Source organism: Camponotus floridanus, unplaced genomic scaffold (assembly GCF_003227725.1).
Source record: "Camponotus floridanus strain SB8 unplaced genomic scaffold, Cflo_v7.5 scaffold68, whole genome shotgun sequence".
NCBI lineage: Eukaryota > Metazoa > Arthropoda > Insecta > Hymenoptera > Formicidae > Camponotus > Camponotus floridanus.
Window position 1 is genome coordinate 211,533 of NW_020229836.1, and position 22,823 is coordinate 234,355.

Consider the following 22,823-nt stretch of genomic DNA (forward strand, 5'->3'; position numbering starts at 1 on the left):
ATTTTAATGTATATATGCATGTGTGTAGTGTCAATAATATTAATGTATCTTTGCATGTGAGAAGTCTAATGAGCCACCTTGAATTCTTAATAGCTATTTCAAGGCGCATGTGCGCAACCTCGATTCACCAAGGGCTGTAACATATATGAAACATACCCGGGGATTCAATTCAAACTCAATAATTTGATAAACAATTTGTTTCTAATATTTTTTTTAAATATATACTTTTAAGAAGAAGACAGTGTGTTATATGAAGTTTCCCAAGCTTTCCGTAGCTTTTTTAATTTCCCAATTTTTAAGAGATATGAATTTGGAAATAAATTTTCCTTCTTAATGCAAATATCTCAAATTTTAAATTATAAAAATAAACACCTTTATTCGTCACAAATTTAATTTAATAAAAAAGAGAAGGCATCAGATTACGAAACAAAGATTTATAATGATTGTACGAATATTTAATAATTTTCAGGGATTATCTCGAAATCTCACAGTGTGTTACATGAAATTTCCCAAGCTTTCCGTAGCCTTTTTAATTTGCCAATTTTTGAGAGATATGAATTTGGAAATAAATTTTCCTTCTTAATGCAAATATCTCCAATTTTTAAATTATAAAAGTAAACACCCTTATTCGTCACGAATTTATAATAAAAAAGAGAAGGGATCAGATTACGAAACAAAGATTTATCATGATTGTAGGAATATTTAATAATTTTCAGGGATTATCTCGAGATCTTCCGCGCAATAATTAATATTGATACCTGAAAATTCAATTTCCCGTACACGAGAATCGACGAGGTATCGACGTGGTGTCGTTCCCCGAGTGCGGGTCCGTCCCCTCGGACGGACGGCGTCGTGCGCCGCGACGCGCGACGCAGCGGCGCGCGACGGGTGGCGGCGTCGCGGCGCCGCGTAGCGGGAGCGCGGGCGCTCCCGTCGCGACGCCCGGGCCATCGGCAGCAGCCCGGCAGCGACCCTCGCAGGATGTCGATGTCCCGCGTGGCGCGCCCTTCGGGAGGTGCCGAAGTGTCTCCGTGCCTCGTACACGCGCGCCACGATTGATCGCGCTCCATCCCCGAGCTCGATTTTCCAAGATCCTCCTCTCCCTGTCGCCTTGATACCTCCCTTGTACCGCATCCGGCGCTCTCTCGCTTCCCGCTCGATCGGTTCAACAAGTTTCACAGGCTCTTTCCCGGACTTTTGTAAAAGAAAGAAAAAGAGAAAAAAAGGGGGAGAAAAGGGGAGAATGAAAAGTTGAAACGCGCGTTTCTTTTTCGGATGAAGAAAAAAGAATAAAAAGTTGGCGCGACTCGTACCCTCGAACCCCGAGCGACGAGCCGCTCTCGGATGTACGCGTGTGCGTGAGGTGCGTGTGTTTACAACCTGTGGGAGGTGGTGGCGGCAGCGGCGGCGTTAGGCACCGATTACGGGATATGGATTCACAGTGGACCCGGGTGGAGGCGGAAGGCGGCAGATGACGGGTCCGCGGTCGAGCCCGGCGAGAGGAGGCGCCGAATGAAAGTGAAAACGGGGGAGACTGCACGGGGTGCGTACTACGATGTGAGTGGGAGGATGCGTCGCCCTCGGGAGAACGGCCAAGGGTGCGGGAAGACGAACGCCGGAAGGCGACGACGAATGCCTTGAAGCTCTCCCTGTAAGTGCGTCTCTTCCTTTTTTCTCTTCCTTAATTTTATACTCAACGCACCGGAATCCCGGAAGTCCACCCCCATATAGCATTGTAGTAATATTGCGGCAATATTGCAATGTTGCAACAATATTAATGACAATATTGCTGCGATATTCTGTACTGTATGGGACCGATATTTGCGTTGGAGGGAAAAATCTAATAAACTCTACGACGCACGCAGACTTCCGCTAAATAAGTCGCCAGCTTGTTGTTCAATTGCTGTGCACCTCGAGAAATTTTTATGATAATTATATCGCGAGAGGGATTATTTATTATACATTTTGCACGCGAAATCGTAAGACGACAATGTAAAATCGATCGGACTTGCTTATTTTTGAAATAGAAGGATGAAATTTGCGGAAAGGTATTTTTGTATTTTAGGTCAATCTTGTATTTTAGGAAATTAACTGTCGCTTCTAGAGAAACTGTCGATATTAATAATTTCGACGCTTCAAATAATCGATAGTGGTAAGCCTTTGGCGCTTAAATTAATCGTCAGATTATAGTCGATGATGTAAAAAATTCCTTATCGTTTAATTAAATTCTCTCGAATTAACTTTATTCTCTCTGAGAGGATTTTAATTTGAGATACTTTATATAAGTCTCAGAATATGCAATTTTCCCGGTTCTTTAACAAGCAAGTCGCAACGTTTTGATATAGCTCGATCGCTCTCTCTCTCTTTCTCTCTCTCTTATCATTTGCCGATGTTTATTTTTCATTCTGTTGCGTGCTTTATTGCGTGCATCTAGCAACGAGACGTATAGTTTAGATAAAATGTCGGAACGCGACATCGTCAGCGTAAAAAGGCAATGAACTGTTTTCGAGCATGAACCTGAAGTAAAAATACTCTGCCTTTTTCCCACACGCGATGGAAAATCGTTGCTGTGGAATTCTGGGAAAACAACAATTGCATTACTGTACCAGAGAAACGGTACTATTGACACTCTGTTGGATATAGAATCTTCGTATCGATTCGCATAAATGTAATTCACTTCCGCCTTCTACTCGTATATATTACAATGTCCACATCCACATCATTCCATCCTGCATTAAAGTTATCATAATTTCTCGTTCAATTCATTCAGTTATTCATCCTGTCCGGAAACTGAAGTAACGTTTCCTGAAACTATGTTTATTAACATTTTTACGAATTACATCAGGGTTTTTATTTTATAAAGAGTTATGTTGAAGCGTAATAATTGATGTGAAATTAAAGCTAAATTTTACTTATTAAGATGAGGTCAATGATTTTATAATTGTTACAATATTCATATAAATTATAACTGATAAGTATGTAATCTTTCGCGTAACTATGCTTTTAAATATTATAATACTTAAAATTCATCTTACGTATTGCTCAAAAATTCAACTTTTGCGTAATCCCTGTGGATAACGCGCGATTATATTCTGCATGTTGCAAAATTATTTGCGTTACTGCGACCGATCCAGAGAACGTATCGTCTCTGACCCCGCGTTATTTCCGCTGTGCCCAGTGTTTCCCTAATGCGCGCGGGGGGGTCATTTTGATGGAGAGAAATATTCGATGCCACGTATACGAGCCATAAAACGTTCGGGGAACGGGAGGGTCCGTTCGTGGAATGGCGTTAGGGACGAGGCTGAACGGGAAGAATGTTCATTGACGTTAGAGCTCCCGGGTCCTGGCAAGGAAGCGTTTTACTGGCTCCGCACTGGGATCACCCGTAGGACGACGAATGCTTCCCGAAGGTATGAGACATTGCCCTTTTTCACTGCAATTCGCGAATTGCTTAATATAGTTTCGACCAATGATTTAAATTAATTTGTTTCTTATATATTTTATTTATGTATTTTACGCGCGATCGCTTCTCTGTCAATATTTTTAATTTATAAATAATTTATATAATTTAATTTATAAATAAATTTATATGATTTAATTTATAAATAAATTTATGGAATTTAATTTATAAATAAATTTATATACAATAACTTAATTTATAAATAAATTTATATGATTAAATTTATAAATAAATTTATACAATTTAATTTACAAATAAATTTATAGAATTTAATTTATAAATAAATTTATATAACTTAATTTATAAATAAATTTATATGATTAAATTTATAAATAAATTTATAACGTGATAAACTCGTGTGTAAACTCGTTGCCCTCTTCAATTTCCTGGCTGTCGTGACATTTAATTTAAGTTGGCATGTGATGTTATGCTATATATATTATGCAAAGTTGTTGAAATTTCGTGCATCGCAATCATGCAGACCTGATAGTTACTTTTGAGGATAATTATGTATTCCGCGGGCATAAAACAGCGCCTTAATAGAGTATCTTGTTACTCCGCTAACAATACCCTGCGCAGCGAGCTTGCCTATAAATCTTAGAGAAACAACATGACTAAGCGGTTAGGTACATAAGTCTGCTTCTCATAAGACAAACTGTAACTTCGTACTGTGTTTCACATGCTTTCGCGTCAGCGCACATTTTGATTAACTTGATAATAATAAATAAAATCGTTCTACAAGATTTCGCTCTTTCTCTCTTGTTTATAGATTTGTATATTAATAAAATATTTTAGATAGAATGTTTCGAGAAGAGTTGCTGACTCTAGAATGAACAAACAATCATTATAAATGATAATTTATATTTCTTCAGTTTCAATTGAAATTATCATCTCGTTGTGAACACGATATTAATTAACACGAAGAGAGCCAGATTTAATTTTCTACTTGGCGTAATTAGTTTCGATCTTATAAAGTATACTCCTGCGCGCAGTCTCGTTACCTTACGTAATTAAGCGCCTCGAAGTCCGCTTCCGGGCTTGTCCGACAGTAACCGGACAAAGTTTCTCGCGCAGAATATGTAATGAATATCGTTGAAAATTGTGAAATGTATAATATATAATAATCTCGTGTTACATTTTTTAGATTAAATTAATTTTAGAGTCGCTCATGCAAGTTTCTTATCATCTCCTTAAATCTATATCTTATATTTTTACATGTCACATGAAAATCTTCCAGACAATCTTAATGTTAGCTTTATGTGAAATAATTTTAATATTAACATATTGGGGCAAGTAATTTTAAGAAACAATTCTCAGCGATTATATCCCCCATTATTCTTATTATTAAGATTACATTCGTCAAATAACCGAGCTAAGCGTCGAAATAAAAAAGAAAGAAAAAATGTTGCAATGCGTGCTCGCGCGATCGTCTTTCGCGAAGGAAGAGAGAGCCTTTTATATTCAAGATCTGAGAGTTGTGTCGTTGAGGATCACGCTCGCGTCTCGGCTCTTTTCAGCGGAATATTTTCGCGTCGCGCGGTCGAGAGCAATCCTCTCTTCTTCTCGCGCGAAAGACAGGTAGAGGAGGTGGCGCTGAGGCGATCTGTCTTTCAAGGACCGATTCTTTCAGGCTGCAAACCCCGTGGATTGTGTGCGCAAGGGCCCACCCTCTTTAGAATTCCCCGTCCGTAGAGGAGCGAGGAGTTCGTTGAAGACAAAGACGAGGGGGTCGGCGCACGAGAAGAGTGAAGGGGACGAGGAGAATCGCGAGGGAGAGTCGGGGACTCTCCGGGAAGGAGGTGCGGTTGAGCCTGGGGGTGGAAAAGCGAGAGGGAGATAAGGAGATAAGGAAGATGGGAGAGAGCTCGCCGGATCTCAGCCTCCGGCTACGCCAAGGCAGCTCCGATTCCAGAGACTCCTTCTACATGGACTTTGCTCAGGTATGCGGATGAAACGAGGCGCTTGTAGATTAAAAATCATCTGTCTTGAGTAACCGAAGGTAATTACTCGGAAAGATTTCGGACGAGAACGCGAGGAGAATTAGAAGAGCCTAAAAGATTCCGTGACTCGGAATCGCGTCTCTATCTACGACAAATCATTATGAAAAGAGCATAATTTCGAGCATATATTTGCATGAATTGTTTCGTTTTAATATATTTTTTAAAACCACACGAGAACCGTTTACAACTAAAATTTTTAAAATTTTTGACAATCAATGACAGAAGGGATGGGAGATAATTTCTGGGACACGAGTGTCAAAGTTCGATAAATTTCTATTAAATTACTCTCGGGGGATATTCTCAGTATACATTTGACCCCTTCTAAAATCGGATTAAAGCGCAGCGATGTGTCAATAACTGAAATACCACACCAATAATGTCACATGCCCCGAATCACAAATTTAATATCCTCGAAAGTAGGACGGCTGCAAAATTAATTGTTCAGTAAGAACGATTAAATCATTTATCCTGTCCAATTCCAGAGATATGAACTTGTTAAGTATTTAAAGTATAATCCTATCATATATGCGGTGTCAATCAATGTAATGCATTTTTATTGCCATCGGTTTGCCAATAAAATTATATGTCAGAAGGAAGACAAATTTAATAACTTCAATTTAGACGCAAAACGATCATAAAAATGTTGCATTTAAATCTTTTCCTTCTTTTTCCCACATGTTATTGCTATAAATATAGTATAAAGATATTGACTACACAAAATTTCTTACATGAAAAATATTAAAAATTATCTCTCGTTGAAGCAGAGATTCTGATGCTTTAAAATTATAACTTGAATCAGCTTAGTAACTACATTTCGCAGGGTATCGATTCCGATATCGAGGAAGTGACGCGACCAGGCGACAATAATTCCGATCCCATGCTAGAAAATCATCTGGAGGAGAACGGAAACGACCTGCCGCCGATTGAGGACATCACAACGATCCCCGAAGAAGCCTCCGAAGAGTTGAGGGAGGAGGAAGAGGCAGCCGCGTTGGAGGCTGCGCTTCGAACGCCAGACGGCGGCGCGATTAGCACGGAAATCAGGAAACCGTCGGCTGCGACGCTCACGCAGGAGTGAGTACAGAAATTGCCTTTCGTATAAACCCATAATTTCCAACCCTTCCACTCGAGATACATCTCGTACAGTTCTCCTCGTTATTAATTTTCGCGATCGTTAAAGATCTGCGTGCGACACCCTCGCGGGCCATTTGAGGGAATTAGAAGAGGCCGGAAAGCTGGAATAGGCAGAAATGAATGAACAGAAAATAAGCTTGATGGAGGAATAATTTCGTTTCATTTTTTGAAGCGCGATTTTAATCTCGATGTTTCACGTAATTGTTTGATTTAAATGGTTGATAAAGAGAAAAGGGATTAAAATATTCCCTCTCTTGAGACGCGTACAGAAACTACGAAGAAAAGAGCAGTCGTCGATTCGACCGTTTTGTATCGATTGTACGCCGCTTTGTATGCGCCACCGCAACATAAATTACAGCCTCCCCTAAAGAGCTCGCGTTTCTCCACGTCTCTTCATTGGAGTGACCAACGCCAGCGCTCCCGGCGAGCGACATTAATCACCGTCTGCGATTAACGCGCATTTCCCTCGGTTCCCAGCATACGACCCTGCACTTTGTACACCACCAGCAATTAAACCTGATCGTGAAAAATGCCTCAGCGATTTCGCAGCGACATGCCGATTTCTCCGCGCCATCAATTTCACATCCGTTTTCGGCGGAAACTTTCCATACGAACGTAAAGACCGTTTTGCAATGATTGTTAATAATATAATGTGATTACCGAGATGTATATAAATTTTAGGCAACAGTTATTCATTTTTCTACATATATATAAAAAAGTGTGGACAACTGTTATTCAAAATTTTTTATTAAAATTCAAGATTGGATTTTACTTTGGACTTAAAATAAAATTTATGTGTAAATTACGAATGTGCAAGTTTCCAGACGGACCATGTTAGAGAAAATGGTCCCTAAAATAAATATTTTTCATAAAAATTAAAATTAAAATTAAAATTTTTATAAGAGTGAAAATTAAATGATAATTTAATCCATAAACTGATTAAAATTAATCCATAAATGGAATTTAAAATATCCATAAATAAAATTAATCCATAAATGGAATTTAAGTAATTTATTTATTTGTAATGTAAGTATCTCTATCATAAACTTTATTTGAAAAATAATCCAATTTTGAGTTGGAAAAATATTGGGCAACAGATCCGACACGCTTATCCATACTTTTCATATAAAACACAAAGAGAAAACGTATAGACGTTGAAATGACGTATCACGCATCTTGTACATGTGCAATCTTGTTATTGTTGTAAATGGAAGGAAACACGCGGTTTCCTCCATATTTCATGCAATAATGCGGCTTTGTTCGCACGTCTGTTGTCATTATTCATATCGCAATGTCTCAAACGGAACGATTTGCCGGGCCAAATACCGCGTCTCTCTCGAATTCCAGAGTGCGTCTGGTTTGCGAGCGAATCCGGTCCATTCGCGGAACTCGATTACTTCCGCCGGATATCGAACGTGAATTCACGTCCATCGCGAAGGCCATCGGCGTCAGAGTTAATATTGACCTGTCACTCGGTTATGGCTTACGCTCGGTCTCCGTCCATGTCTTCCCTCTCGCTTCCGGTTCGACCTTTCGCAAGCTTCCTAACCCTCTCCCTCTAAGTCTCCTCCGCGCCACCACCCTCCGAATCCTCCTCTCCAATCTATCAGGAAAGCAGCTTACTCTGTCGATTTACATGCAGATTCGATCAACCTAGACACATACTCGACGTGTCGTATTTTGATACGAGAAAACTTATAACAAGATGTTTTATCCAAAACAAGTTTTTTCAAGGATATAATAATACTATAATATTTTATGTATATACTTTATATATATTTTAATCAGATAAATTAATTAAAAAACAAGAAAACAAAATAAATTAAAAAAAAGTTTTTTCTCGTTCTATTAATTGCAAAGATATGTTGCATAGGTTGTTAAATTGTTCATTTTTGGGGCGAGATACATCTGCAAAATATTTCATACGTATGTAACATGTTTTATTCCGGAAGTAAATATCTCCGGTATCGGAAGAAACATAGCTTGTCAGGAAAAATTTATATCTTACACTCCTTCGGCGAAGAAACCTTTTTCTCTGTCTCTCTCTCTCTTCCTCTCCTTTTCTATCTCATCGAATTTGTCGTCTTGATGGAAAAGTGGTAGACATGGGATGGCTCGGGGAAATGCCGTCAGATATTTTCCAGTAAATGTACGAGGGCCGCGCTGATCTCGGGAGGCAGACGGAATAAGAGTCGAAGCGTGTGAATATTGGAATACTTGTACTTGGATCTTCGATACAACTATGCGCTTTTTTCCCCAAAATATCATCTTAAAATATAAGAAGGATATTGCTCATTGTTTTAAAAATTGTCTAACTTTTAACTTGATGAAGTTCCCAAAATAAAATTGCAATTAAGCAATTTTTATTTGTTTCTTTTTTCATAAAATTATCGCTTTCACTATGCTTTATCCATTTAATATAAAATATATAAAGTCTCTGATAGGTTCGTAAATATAGTTCGAACCTTCGTGTTTCCTCTCGGAATTCTCCTGTTGATCTTTGTTTTCCCATGGTAAACGCTTTCCCTTTCGATTATTTTCCGAATTCACGGCACGTAACCGAGCGATCAGCTGAAGCGCTGGCGATGTAAAGGCGTGTTACGTTGCTGCAAATTTGATATACCGCTAACGAGCCTCGCTATCAAACGCTCGCATATCCAGGAAGGGATAAAGAGGGAGAACGATACGCGAAGAGAAGGATCGATATAGAGATGACGGTATGTCAGGGAGCCGGGTCTGCCCCGGTTAGGGCCTCAGTTTGTGATGCGGGGTCCGTGAGTGTCGTATCACGAGCCGGAGGGCCGTGATTGTGTCATCCGTTGGTGAGGGCCGTTCATGAGGGCCAACGTTCCATCAAGACGATCAAGGAAAGCGCGAGTCAAGGTCACGGGTATGCTCATCAAGGAAACGTCCCTCAGGTATCGTTTTTTTTCGCTGCACTTAATCTCGGTTGCATTTCAACATATCGAGGAGTTTCTCCGAGCTTTCATCCCTACGATTTAATTGCAATTGATATACTTTCGAAGTAGAGATTACAACTGTCAATCATATGTTTATTTTATGTCGAAAGAGACACGGAGAACGAGTGTCAAAAATTTACTGGCGCGTGTGAGTAGAATAGATCAAAATAAAGAAAGAGAAGTGATGTGTTGAAAAATGTACAAGTGATAGGAGATGACGGACAAGGAAATGCAATATTCTTCACTGACAGACATCTCGGAAGCGTAATTCGCGTCATAATATGCAGAAAGTGATGGAAAAGAGAAAGGCCAGCGAGCTGGAATTTCTGAAGTACAAAGTTCAAAGGGACTGCGCGTTGGGATCTCCAAGTTTCTGAATAAGAGATGTACTTTGACAATGGTTGCGTGGCAATTGAATTCAAATGAAATGCCGCCGACGCCTTTGCAGAGCACGAGAAGATTTCTTGGAAAATCGCGTCGAGAAGCGACAAATTACATGAACGACAACGTGCGAAAAATTATTAAAGAAATTGCGAAAAGTCGCTTTTGACATATTCACAAAATATGCATCTATTCGGTAAATCTGCAAACATAAAGATGAGAAAATTTACAAATAACAGAGAGGATTTTAAAAGAAAATTTTCATGAAAATAACGAATATGTTATGTTTGAGATTCTACAATTGTGAATTAAGAATATAATTGACAACGTTGATACAACAAGACGTCGATCAGTTTACAAACTTTATCGGTGTTTTTAAGCAAATTAAAAGAACAAAGAAACCAGGTCAGCATCGTGCCAAAGTTTGCTGAGAAGAATTTTAATAATATAAAAGGTCCGGTCGAGAAAGTAGAGTTACGAAAAAAAGAGAAGGTACGAAGAGGCGCGCTAAGGATTGTGAGGGACGTCGATGGATGGAAGAGCAGAAGGTCTCTACGGTATCTCAAAGGGTGGGCAATGCGCCGGATCCTCAAGCCACGTATACCATCGCCCTTCGCAACGAGGGATGGCACTCGACCACTGAATCAACCTCTCAGTACCCTCTCTCGTCCTTCCCGTCCGTCCTTCCCTCGGCCAACGACACCCTCTCTCGCTCCAACGCTTCAGAACGCTACGTGATTATTTCAAAAAGCTCGAAGGCACAAGATGAGCTTCCACCCTTCCATCGCGGTCTTCGTATATCGCGCCGATGTTCCTGTAAAATATTTTTACATCGCCTGCGTGCGCTTCGTGAAAAGGGGTTCGCTTTCTTCACCCTTTTCGAGTATTAATATCGTAGGGGTAGGTCGTCGTACGCCGGATCGTTTATCTCCTTAAATATGCGGAACAACCTTGAATTAATATCAAACGCCTAATATCAAATGAGATGTGTAATTTCCAGAATGATAATTGTGACAAACTTCTTCTAAAAATGTCTTGATTAAAATTTATCTAAATTTAAGATTGTGTTTGAATAGCACTGTCAAGAATTCTTGAAATAAGGAATGCAATATAATAAGATGTAAAAATATGTAATAAGATTTTACATTAACAATGTGTTATCGACTCCAGCAATTGTGATAATATGTCTCTATTTTAATAAGTTTATAAAGTTAAATTTTCTAAAATATATAAAATATATATTATTGAATATTATAAATCTTTCATCAGATCGATACATTAACATTGACTTTGAATTTTGGACAAATTCTTAAATATTTAGACAAATTATGAAGTTATAAAGTGAAAAACCTATGTGTGTGCGAAGAAGTTTTATCGCGTGTCAAGTTAAATAGATCGGTTATAGCTATTATTAAATAAATGACCCGTGTTAGAAAGTCAACGCTACGTCATCTAATGATACTCACAAAGCCATCAGCACTAGTCGGTCTCTTCCTGCAGCCAGTGTCAATGTAATGTGTCAAACATTATGGCACTACGTTGACCTTAAATCAGGCAATCGTGTGGGTTCATATAAAAATTATGTTCATCAAAATTCATGTACGTGGTTAATCATATAAATTATTTTCTCTTTTTATACGTCTACATTTTTAATAAATTCGATATAATAATTTAATAGCAATAAATTAATTAACTGGCTGCCAACGCGACTGATTAGAAGAGCATAAAATGTGTATGTGTGGTTTAACAAATGTATGAAGTTCATAATAAATGAATTACCTGTCCTGATAATCCACATGGAAAAGATTACTGTTAAAAAATAATGAAAAAATGAAGCAATTTATAGAACTTATCGGACTTAATTAAAACGGTTAGTGACAGTTAATAGAAGAGTATAGTTGCTCGCAATTCCCACGTGGCGACATGTAAAATACTAAAGGTGAAAAGGAATATATGTCAATAGCATGTCACACTTCAAATTGATCTTTATTTAAATGTTAAAGTATGCCTGTTTTTAAAATATCCTTAAACTTATTTCTGACAACATAATTTTAGGAGAGGACTGATACTTATGTTTGTTAATTAGTAAGCGAGATTCCTTCTTTTTTTCAGGCAGATTCTTGTACTTTTTTCGCGTAATCATAGACAAGCATAGTAAAATAAAATATTTCCATGTCAACGAAAAAATATATGGAATATAAAACGCGATATATTACTGTAATTTTAAAGGAAGCTAGATGAAGAAGATGATGTGAAACTGATATATTTTACACAGCTGGCCAGGATTGCCAGTCGCTCTACCATCACCAGCATCGCCATCCGCGGTAATCGTCTCGCCGGAAACGCTGTCTAGACACAGCAGCAGCTCACCTTCTCGCGTTCACCGACCACCCCAGTTTGCGTTGGCCCTGCCATGTTCCTCGCAACCGATTCCGGCGGTCTGCTATCCGGCGCCGACCTTCCTCGAGGTCACCGACGAGCGGAAGTGGAAGAACCTTGGATGGTGAGTAGTGGATCAATGCGTTTCGCCATCGCATCCAGGTCGATGTACTCTCTCCCGATCGGTACGGGTATTTTCCTAGCATTTTGCCTCGCGATTGCGATTAATTTCCCCAGCAATTAGATATTACGTATAATTACGTATAATTATTAATTGCTTTTTTCATTATATTAGGAGAACTATGATCTTTAAAAACTACTTTATATATAATGACGCAATTAATTGGTATCAATGTTAATTAAATTATTCAATTCGAACGCGGTTTCATTCGCGATTTGCAGTTAATAACATTTATAATATTATTCATATAATTTTACGAAGCAAGGGCAATTTTTAAATTGCAATTGCGTTGTTTGTTTATAGAATTGTTTAAATTTCTCGAAAAAATTATGATCAATGATTGTTGCATAAAAAGATTCTTTGAAGAAATGTGCTGAAATTAAAATGAACATTTTCATCTTATTATCGGTTTTATTTTACGTCAAACGTTTCGCGAAGACTTGCAATTTCAATTCGTTTTTGACAGATATATATAGATATATATATGAAGGGGGAATGCCGCGGTCGTCACGGAAATTTCACGTGATCTTCCAGGTTATTCTGACCGATGTCTGCACTGCAATTACCGGTACTTTATGAATCAAACACACACGCGTACAGGAGACCACGCGATTACTCGTAATTGAGCCAATTCTTACGGGGGTGGCTGTATTTGCGGCCAATGGTACCTCCGCTGTAATGTTACACGATGATGGACATCGAGCTAACGATCCATCATTCGCGCGCGCGGCTGTCCTCAATCTCTCATTTTCGATAATTTCTTCAATAAAATATTTTTATTTAGGTCAGGGCCAAAAAAGAATTGTGTCCGCGGAATTCTAGTCGGAAAAAAATCACCGCAAATTTTCCAATCTTCTCAATTGAGAATTAATACAACTAATTATTATAGTGATAAAACTGCCTGGATTATAAAGGAAATGTCATGTGATTATGTCGATTTATTCGAGATGCGAAATTCGTGAATTCAAATTCACCGATAAAGACAACGCTTTATAAACGATTATAAAAATTTATAACACACCGCGAACGAATTAATAAAATTTCTCACGGGCACATTTCAAATTGAGCTGGAGTTGAATTAACGGCAAGTATTTAAGTAACTGAAGAGGAATGTGATTCCTCAAAGCACGACCGGAGATGGATCTATTTCCTCGAGCGAGGATTTAATCCGCGCGCGACGCGAATCCGCGATTCATTCAGCTTCAATTTCCGTTTCTGCTGCAGCGACGCCCTGGCGACCACTTTGAGCGCATTGTACGGGAAACTTCTGGTTGTGATGGGGATCGCCTTTCCCATGGCGGAAGTAATATCCACGTACATACCGCCGTCGTTCTATGAGGCTTTCTACCTTTATCTCTACTTTGGCAGCATGATTTTCCTGGTCTACATGTACATTATGTTGTTCAGAGACAACAAGACAAAGCCGAGTAAGTTCCGAAAGCTTATTTTGTTTGCGATCCTCGTTTCCGTCTCTGAAAAAGATTTTCGGAAAAAATAATGAAAAAACTTTTGCAAGCGAATAATGAAAAATAAAGACGCACAAAAGTAGATAAAGCCGCTCGAGATCAGATGACGCTTTGATATTCTACATTTTAATCAATTTATATCCACGCAATCACGCGATAGATTATAAATATATCGATGACCTCGTCCCGTTCCTTGTCTAAATTCCTCTCGCGATCGCCAAAAAAGGAGTGATCACTGGAGGCGGCAATTTTGAAGGAAACGGCGACGATTGCAACTTAATCGATCGGGATTAATCGGTTATAAATTGCAAATCTGCGAAGCAGAGAAGCAGAAGGAGGTGTGCGATCTGGACTCGTCGAGATCGTCAAGTGGCGCCGGCGGTGACAGCGACACGCCTGAGAACGGATATCCGCACATGCATCCGGGATATCCGGTCCAGCATTACGGCAGCTTCTATCTGCGAATGGGCGCTGTCGCATTCGGCATCGGCTCGATGATCTATTCCGGATTAGAATTCGGTCAATATTTCGAGCTGGAACAGAACACCAAGTGTCACAACATCATGCTGGCTCTCACGCCGGCCACGAGGATGGCCTTCATCTTCATTCAGATGTACTTCATATTCCTAAATAATGAGGTGAGCGGACGCCGAGTGTGATTGGCACGTATATCTCTCGCAAATCGCGGTTTCAATTTTAATGACGGGCTTCCCGATCAATTTAAAATTGAATTTTTCTCGAAATACCGATGACTAATAATTATGGTGTACAATTTTTAATCATATATTTTTGTGAAAATTGAATTTTTGAAATTTTAAAGTAATATTATATTAAAATAAATTTAAAAACAAAAACAAATTTAAAATTAAATAGAAATTATGATTGTTAATATAAAAAAAATTGTTGTTTTTAGTGAAAAAAAAATCTGTATACACATGTCATTCACATAGAAGATCTTTGTATCGATTCCTTGAGAATCGCTACATGTATCGGAAAACTTTGATGTTGTAACATGATGGAAAATACACTGATGGAAATATCGAGTTAACACGGGCTCGTCAGCTTACGCGGTTAATGAAATAGAAGGGTGAACAACCCTGAAAACAATAGCGGAATGATTATCTGCACACTCTAGTGCTTCATTAACATGTAAAAAATTACATGTTATCATTATTAATAAAATGTTCATCAAATTGTTATCTAATTAAATCTACAAATTATGAATAAACAAATTTTTATTTGAAAGAAAAAAATTGTACAATTTATCACCAAAAAAATATGTTAGAATAAATATATACAATATATGTTTGATTTTAATAATAAAATGTGATTAATAATAAAATAATATAATTATGTGTTGTAGCAAATGAAGGTTCATCGCCATCGCGTTGTAGCACGTTTCGGACTAATGCACATGATTGGCACGAATCTGTCAGTCTGGCTGAACGTTCTCGTGCAGGAAACGAAACACGAGATCCTCACCTTTTACAATCCGGAGAACAACTCTCTCAGAATCTCTCATAGACTTGGTAAACGCATTTATGGATTTTCTAGAATTGCACGATTCGATTCTATCATATGACTCTCGAACTTTTAGGCTCAAAGGGTGGACTTCATCTCGGCGGTCACACTCACTCTCATCACGGAGAACACGTGCGACTCCCACGCGGTCTCAAAGGACCCCATCACATGTTCGAATGCAGAAGAACGAATATAATGGGATCGTTGGTGCAAGATGCCAGCCCCTTCCTCTTTCCGTGTACGATAGAATATAGCTTGATTTGTGCGGCCATTTTATACGTTATGTGGAAAAACATATCGAAAATCGGATTCACGCAGCCTACGACACCGCCTGGCTCGCGTCATCACGCACATGCCTACAGGTACAGTGACAATAGACACGTTTAAAGAGCGACAGTACGCGCCTACACATTTGTAATAACAATACTCGTCTGCACAGGAGCAGATGACAACCCAGTTTACGAACTAATTCCATTAACGCTTACCGGAAAGTCAAATGTGAATGATATTTAAAGCAACGCGTAATATAAAATCACTAGAATATACATTGTGTATTTTATTACAGAAAAATTCACGAATTAAGGATCTTTTGTACTTATTTTTAAAATATTAAGAATTTAATGAAAATTGTACAGAATGTCCTTACATATGTTTAGAATCTTCAGTACAATTTTTAAATCGATTCACTAAAACGTTCACAAGTTATAAGGATTTTAATTTACACCGAATTAATATATGTTCTTATGGGAAACATATAATCACGTCGAGTCAAATGACAAAAACACATGGAAATAATATTCAGAATTTATTTAAAATTTGCAAAAGTTTAGATACAGAGGAAATATTTCGTCAAATAATATTATACAAGTATTAACTGGTTAAAAAGATATTAAATATAATTTAATAAAGTTAGCCATGTATCTGTCACAAGGCGAAATTCTCTGCCAAAAGTTAATCATTTCGATTAACAAAATTCAGAATATTTCAATAAAAAGCCAATAAATATTAAAAAATACATCTCTGCAATGTAGCTAAGATCAAATTGTAATATCCGACACAATTTCTCATACTCAAAATACACCGAAAGTGGATATTCGTCAATATTGATTTTCAGCTATTTTTTGCTGGGATTGTACAAAACATCCTTAAATATATTTAACGAATAATTCGATTGTTCGCAGGAAGTCGCCTCATCATTACAGCGTAGACTGCGCCCGCGCGCACAAGGGCCTGTTCGTAGGCATATTGATTCTGGTGCTGACCATAATCTCCTTGATCCTCTTCTTCGTCCTCATTTCGCGACCCGAGCTGGTCAGCCTCGCCGTGACCGAGGTGAACGTCTGCGAGCTGACGCTGTACGGGATGTCCACCCTGGCGACGCTGATCGGCATGTTCCAGATGCGCAAACTGCGCTACGACGGCGGCAGAAATCTCGAGCTCGACAACATCCTCCTGGTGGCCGCGCAGACCGGCATGTTTATCTATTCCACGTTTACCATCATCGGCGGACACTTCACCCTGCAGAAGCACACCGTCCTCGTGCTGGTCACCGCTCTGGCCAGCGTCGTCCAGACTACCTGCCAAACCATCTTCATCCTGGACGCGTCCAGACGTTCGGTCGCCACCGCCGAGCAGATACGGCGAAAGCCGGGCAGGGAGATCGTGACGTTTCTGCTGGTGACGAATCTAGCCATGTGGGCGATCAACACTCTGGAGAAGTCCCGAGCGGAATCGCATCCGGTACAGTTGCACTTCTACGGCCTGTGGGCGTGGACGATCATTACCCACGTCTCGATGCCGCTGGCTATTTTTTACAGATTCCACAGCACCGTGTGTCTGTGCGAGATATGGAAGCGGGCCTACAAGGTCAAACCGACCTACATGTGACGCAAGAGATCCCGCGAGATCATATGGAAGACCGGGGGTGCGCCGCAACGGCCCAAGAGCCAACAGTCGAGGCTTCACGCCATCGCGGAGAACGATCCGGCATATTTCATATGATCGAGAGAAATATCGAATCGCTGCGACCGTTGAAGCTGGCGCGAAATCCGTCTCGAAGAGGAAGAGTAGTCAACATCGAGTTTTTTTTTTTAGATGAACAGAACTTTTCTGGACGTTCAAACACGATTAAAGCGATGACATACGCACACAATTCATAGGCGCGAGATAGGTATTCACTCCAGGATATCTCAGAAAAGTTTTTACTGGATAGATTCGGAGATTTCTGATGACATTTGAATATTACATGCGTAAATTGACTGTTTCGAGAAGAATGCAGGAAAATATTGATAAAGAAAAACCGTCACGTAAACTCATTTATTGAAAGTCGATGTCCCTAGCTAGCATTGTACAAATATATTTCGTATATATAAATATGGACGAGGCTATAAAATTGATATAACTGTCACTGTTTCAAACCATCATCAATTTCTAACAAGAATCACCTGTTCGTCGAGTTCACTCTCGCTAGAATAATCATGACATGAATTTTAGCAACCTGTAGAAACGAACTATCTCTGGAGATGCGTGTGTTGAGATCCCTTCGTCGATATAAGCGATTTATCGAGATACAATATTATATACGGTCTCCTTAACTACTTTTTAGAGGTTCAATATTAATCCTCTTACTCGCCATTGATATCTGTAAATAGCTTCTTTACCAAGCAGCAAAACCTATGCAAAGTAGGGGAGATTTATGAAACCGCACAAACATAACGCGCACTTAACAGAATCGCAGATTTTGCTGCGATAAAAGGATATGACGCGTGCATTGATATTTCGCTTTCTCACAGCTTTCGTCCCACGCGAATGATCCTAAAAATGACAGCACGAGCTCACCGTACATAAGAATCATTCGATGAACGCAATTTTTATCGCGATAGCAGACGAACGATCTCGCTGATCTGGTATTGAGCGAATAAGGAGATGAGAAAAAGATCGTTTACCTATATCATATAAGAAATTATCTCAATCAATTGTACTTCTGAAATCGATCTAACTGCTTAAACAAATCTCCCGGAATAAAATTCATGGGTAAACGTTAAAATGACACGTAATAATTTTCTAAATTTTTTTCTCGTTTAAAGATAATAATCAAATATGTTTCCTCAATTCAATCGATTGACAGATAGGACGTAGAAAGTTCGAAGAAACATAATTGACCATGATTTTTGTTAATCGTACGTGAATTAGCGCTCTCTCAGATGTCTAAAACGCACATTTTTTAGATGACAAAGTGTACACGCGTTAGAAATAGAAAGGACTAGATTTTTCTTAGAAACAATCTGATCGAAGCGGCTGGCGTAGGCCTTTCTTCGGCCTTTAAGGGAACAATAAATCTTCGTTCGATAAATTTTTCTATCTATTCCGAGCGACGAGTGAGAAGAGGGATGCAAAGAGTCTCCTCTCTCGCTCTCTCTCATAAGACTGAAACGAACGTTAGGGGAGCGGTCGAGATGGACCGAGTATAAATCCTGATCCACTTCGTCTGGCTATAACTCGTTCGTTCGACGTAATTCATGGCATTCGAATACTCTCACGGATATCCGTCTTCCACGTAGTACAAACTGCAGTTTAAACAACAATCGTCCATGCAGATGATTCGGGAATTAAAATGGCGATAGGAGATTAAACAAAAATTACGAGTACAATAGTATAAGAGATGATATCGTAGTACACTGATATTATTCGCAAATATTTTCCTAACTAACGAAATTTTATCTTTCTAATTGATAAACAAATACCGTAATTAATTAGTAGTAATAACGATGTAACGTTTCTATTTACCTTTCGCTTTTTTATTTACCCGACTCGAAATTGATACTCGCCCCGTGAACTTGATATTTTAGAGCCTCACACACACTGTCCATGTATAATTCGAGACAAAAAGATAGAGATAATAAATATTCTAAAGGAATAATGCGCACAGAAATTTGAGAGCTTTAGCCATTTTATACCTAAAAGGATGTACGCACAAGGCAAATATAATTTTACACATTATCACTATCGTAGAAATGAATTCGTAGAAACGAAAATAATTAGTGCTACTGTTGCGATTATATAGTACATGGATATTTTATTCTCGGCGTTGGATTTGTATTATCGAGAGAAACTAATTTTACGTCGGGCTCAGAAAGGTGATCAGGATTCAAATCGATGCACGAACGTCTGTCGGACACTCGTGTGATTTTCAGAGCTAGATTACAGAGACGAAAAAAACTGAAGACGCGTTCGAAGTAGAAAATATAATAACAGTACAACGGCTGATCATATCATTAAGCCTTAAATCCGTCGAGAAGAGTGCTGTCCGAGCTCTAATAAGAGAGATTAAGAGGGATCAAGATCGATTGCGATCAAAAGCGCGATCTCGAAACTAGAAGCGACCTACTCGAATTTCTTTTAATGCTTAACTCACAGATGTGATGGTGAGAGGATCACAGATGCGAATGAACAAACTGAGACGTGATCACGTACGGGTACGCGTGTGTGCGTGTATGCAAAGATATGTGTGTGTGTGTGTGTATGTGTGTGTGTGTGGCCTTGTACATGAAACGAAAGAAAAAAAAAAGATACAGAGAAAGGAGGGAAAGTCGAGATCTAACGGAAATATGTATAAGCGTTTATAGGTAATACGTGTTTCGTGCTAGAAGCTTTGATATATCGATTATCGCCGTTGCGAATTATAGTTATCCGATCGGTGCGCAGTCGATTTTTTTGTAAAATATAGTTTCTCTAAGACGGTTGTAAATAAACGAAGGAGATATACAATAAAAGAGCGAAATTCTCTCGGTGTTTAGCGCTAGTTGTGTCGACATGTTTCTTCCTATAGCATATATATATATATATATAATATATATATACACATATTTATATATACAAGATATAAATATATTTATTATTACGTTGTTCTATTATAATATTTATTGTAATATCTGACATATAGAATTTACGCGCGACATGTTACGTTTATTGAAAGTCCCAAGGACTCATGCCGAGATCTCACATGTTTCTCCTCTCTTTTACTTCTACTACTCCTAAATAGAGCAATTAGAACACAAGACGAATATTTCAATGACAAGACAAAACTCTAAAGAAAAATATTAAACGATGATATAAATTTAATTGTTGTAATTATTTAAATAATCCACATTTTCACTTCCAATGTTGCAAGAATAAATCTCTTGCTGGACACTCGTCCTATCCTTGCCGGATAGATTTTTCTGCACATCGTTGACGCATTTACGGATCTCGGCATAAGTCTTTTCCGTAAAAAGATGAAAACCAGGGCGAAATTACGAAAGAACGCAATTCGCACTCGCGAGTGATATAAGAGGGAAACGAGTAGAGGAAATGGGTTCTCTCTCTTTATTATATCACACTTCTAAACTGTACTTTTTCTATGTCCGCATAATCTAGTTCCTACGCAATGTTTGTACTCTTATACCCTTTGTACTATTTGTACCTTACGAATTGCAATACACTCGTCCGCAATAAACGAAATGCTTCCTTTTTATTGCTGCGCACGATCACATTTCCGCCATCGTAATATTAATCTTCGCTGTTAGAAAGTACGAACAATGTCAAATTAATAAACCGCATTTTTTTCTCGCCATGCTCGCTGAATAATGGACGAAAGTAGCGCCGAGATGAAACATCAATCATAGACATCTAAAGTCACACTTTCTACATAATGCAAAGTTTGCTTCGTGCTACGATGAGCAGTCGATGCAACGACGGCGAATAAATCAAATAACGGCGAATCGTGGCCGAGCAATCGTGTCGACCTAAATACTTGCGATTCCAAAGTCGATTCCGCGACTGTATATTCGTGATTTCTTGACGTCGAGGCCTTCCTCGGGTCCAAGGTCATCCGGTGACCGACCCTCAAATTGAATCTAATGGAAAACGAGATTCGTATCGCGACTTTCACTTCGTCGAATCAATCCCTTTCACTCTAATTGAACAAGCATTATCGATTTATTTACGGAGGCCCGACGAATAAATTGTAATTATGTAGTAATTCTATTACATTCTCAAACAATTCCACAGCATTTACTTTTATAATTTTGCTATTTAACACTTGATTTTACAACCCATAATCATATATGATAAATATTAAAAATACATTAAAAACACTTTACATTAACATTTGCATACATTTGCTTTTTTTAAATAATTTCTAAAATCATTTGACAAATGGCGCTTTGACGACATTAATAATAATGGACATTTTAGTGATAATTACATAATTAATAACAAAGCGTAGTTTGAGTAGCATATTGCGTGCTTGTTAATATAATCTATCGTAATGATTGCCAGCGTAATGAAAATTAACAAAATTAATTCAATGCTGTTACACTTGCGAAAATAGAGACACGTGGAGAAGATAATTGCGAGTATTTCATATTGAATATGCTGCTGATGTAATAGGAGTTGCTCCCCTGAGTGCTCTTGAGACATAATTAATTAAATTGTCAAATGGAGTACACGCTCTTAATTATTCCATCGTCGAGTAAACTCGATCGATTAAAACTACTCTATTTAATTCGCAAAAATATAAATATTGCCTAGTGTCAATTATCGTCTCGTTAATTTTCGAATTAAAATCGACATTGTTGAAACTGCTTTCAAATATAACGGGGCGCCTTATTGGCTCGATTAAAGAACACTTTGCGACAGTACCTAAATTCTCGATTGTTGCCTTAACTTCAAGATGTGTTGAATTGCCAGTGGCAATGGAGATCCCGAGTGAATCCACGAGAGCTGCAAAAAGTCAGCGTGAATGGGAGTCTGCGAGAGCTGGATGCGTGCATGGAAACCGTTTTTATCGCGCCACGTGAGAGGATCGTTGCATAAGAGAGCGTGCGAACAGGACGACCCTTTTGCGTCCGATGCAATGCTCAATGTTTGCTCACATGTTTGCCGTTGCGTGGGTTGGTTTACTCGTTCTCGATTTCCGCGGGCATCCTACGATACACTATGCGATCAATTCGCCTCCTACATGAAAAATACGTCGATGTTTATAAGGGCATCCGGTCAAAAATAGCATTGATATTTACTCGTTGCATGTATAATTAATTTTTGAAAGTAGAGAAATAACAGTTATATAAATAAGCGATTAAAGCTGCTAAATTGACGACGTTATTATTTTGCGTTGATTATTGAGAACGTAGTAGGTTAAAGTGTTCTTCGCACAAGTATAAGTGATTAATATATCTACATTTCTTCATCGATAGAAAATAACGGAACTAATAGAACGGAAATTCTGATCGCTTTAGCTCACTTCGATTATACTGTCTCATAACAATAAAAATAGCCTGTCAGTAGATTCCAGGAGGTAGA

General features: G+C 38.6%; 1 protein-coding gene across 5 annotated transcripts; it reads left to right on the forward strand.

The window, feature by feature from the left end:
- Nucleotides 1-968: 968 nt before the first annotated feature.
- LOC105258542 (proton channel OtopLc) lies at nucleotides 969-20,976 on the forward strand. Of its 5 annotated transcripts, XM_011269845.3 has the most exons (10): nucleotides 969-1,651; nucleotides 3,179-3,410; nucleotides 5,091-5,400; nucleotides 6,281-6,534; nucleotides 12,211-12,438; nucleotides 13,720-13,922; nucleotides 14,283-14,599; nucleotides 15,325-15,490; nucleotides 15,559-15,844; nucleotides 16,664-17,369. In XM_011269845.3, the coding sequence occupies exons 3-10, from the start codon at nucleotides 5,314-5,316 to the stop codon at nucleotides 17,367-17,369; spliced, it is 2,247 nt and encodes a 748-aa protein (XP_011268147.1). In that variant the 5' UTR covers nucleotides 969-1,651; nucleotides 3,179-3,410; nucleotides 5,091-5,313. The 5 variants fall into 5 exon arrangements, with proteins under 5 accessions (XP_011268147.1, XP_011268146.1, XP_011268148.1 ...); XM_011269844.3 differs by lacking the exon at nucleotides 3,179-3,410; XM_011269846.3 differs by lacking the exon at nucleotides 3,179-3,410 and having other exon boundaries at nucleotides 14,286-14,599.
- The last annotated feature ends 1,847 nt before the right edge of the window (nucleotides 20,977-22,823 follow it).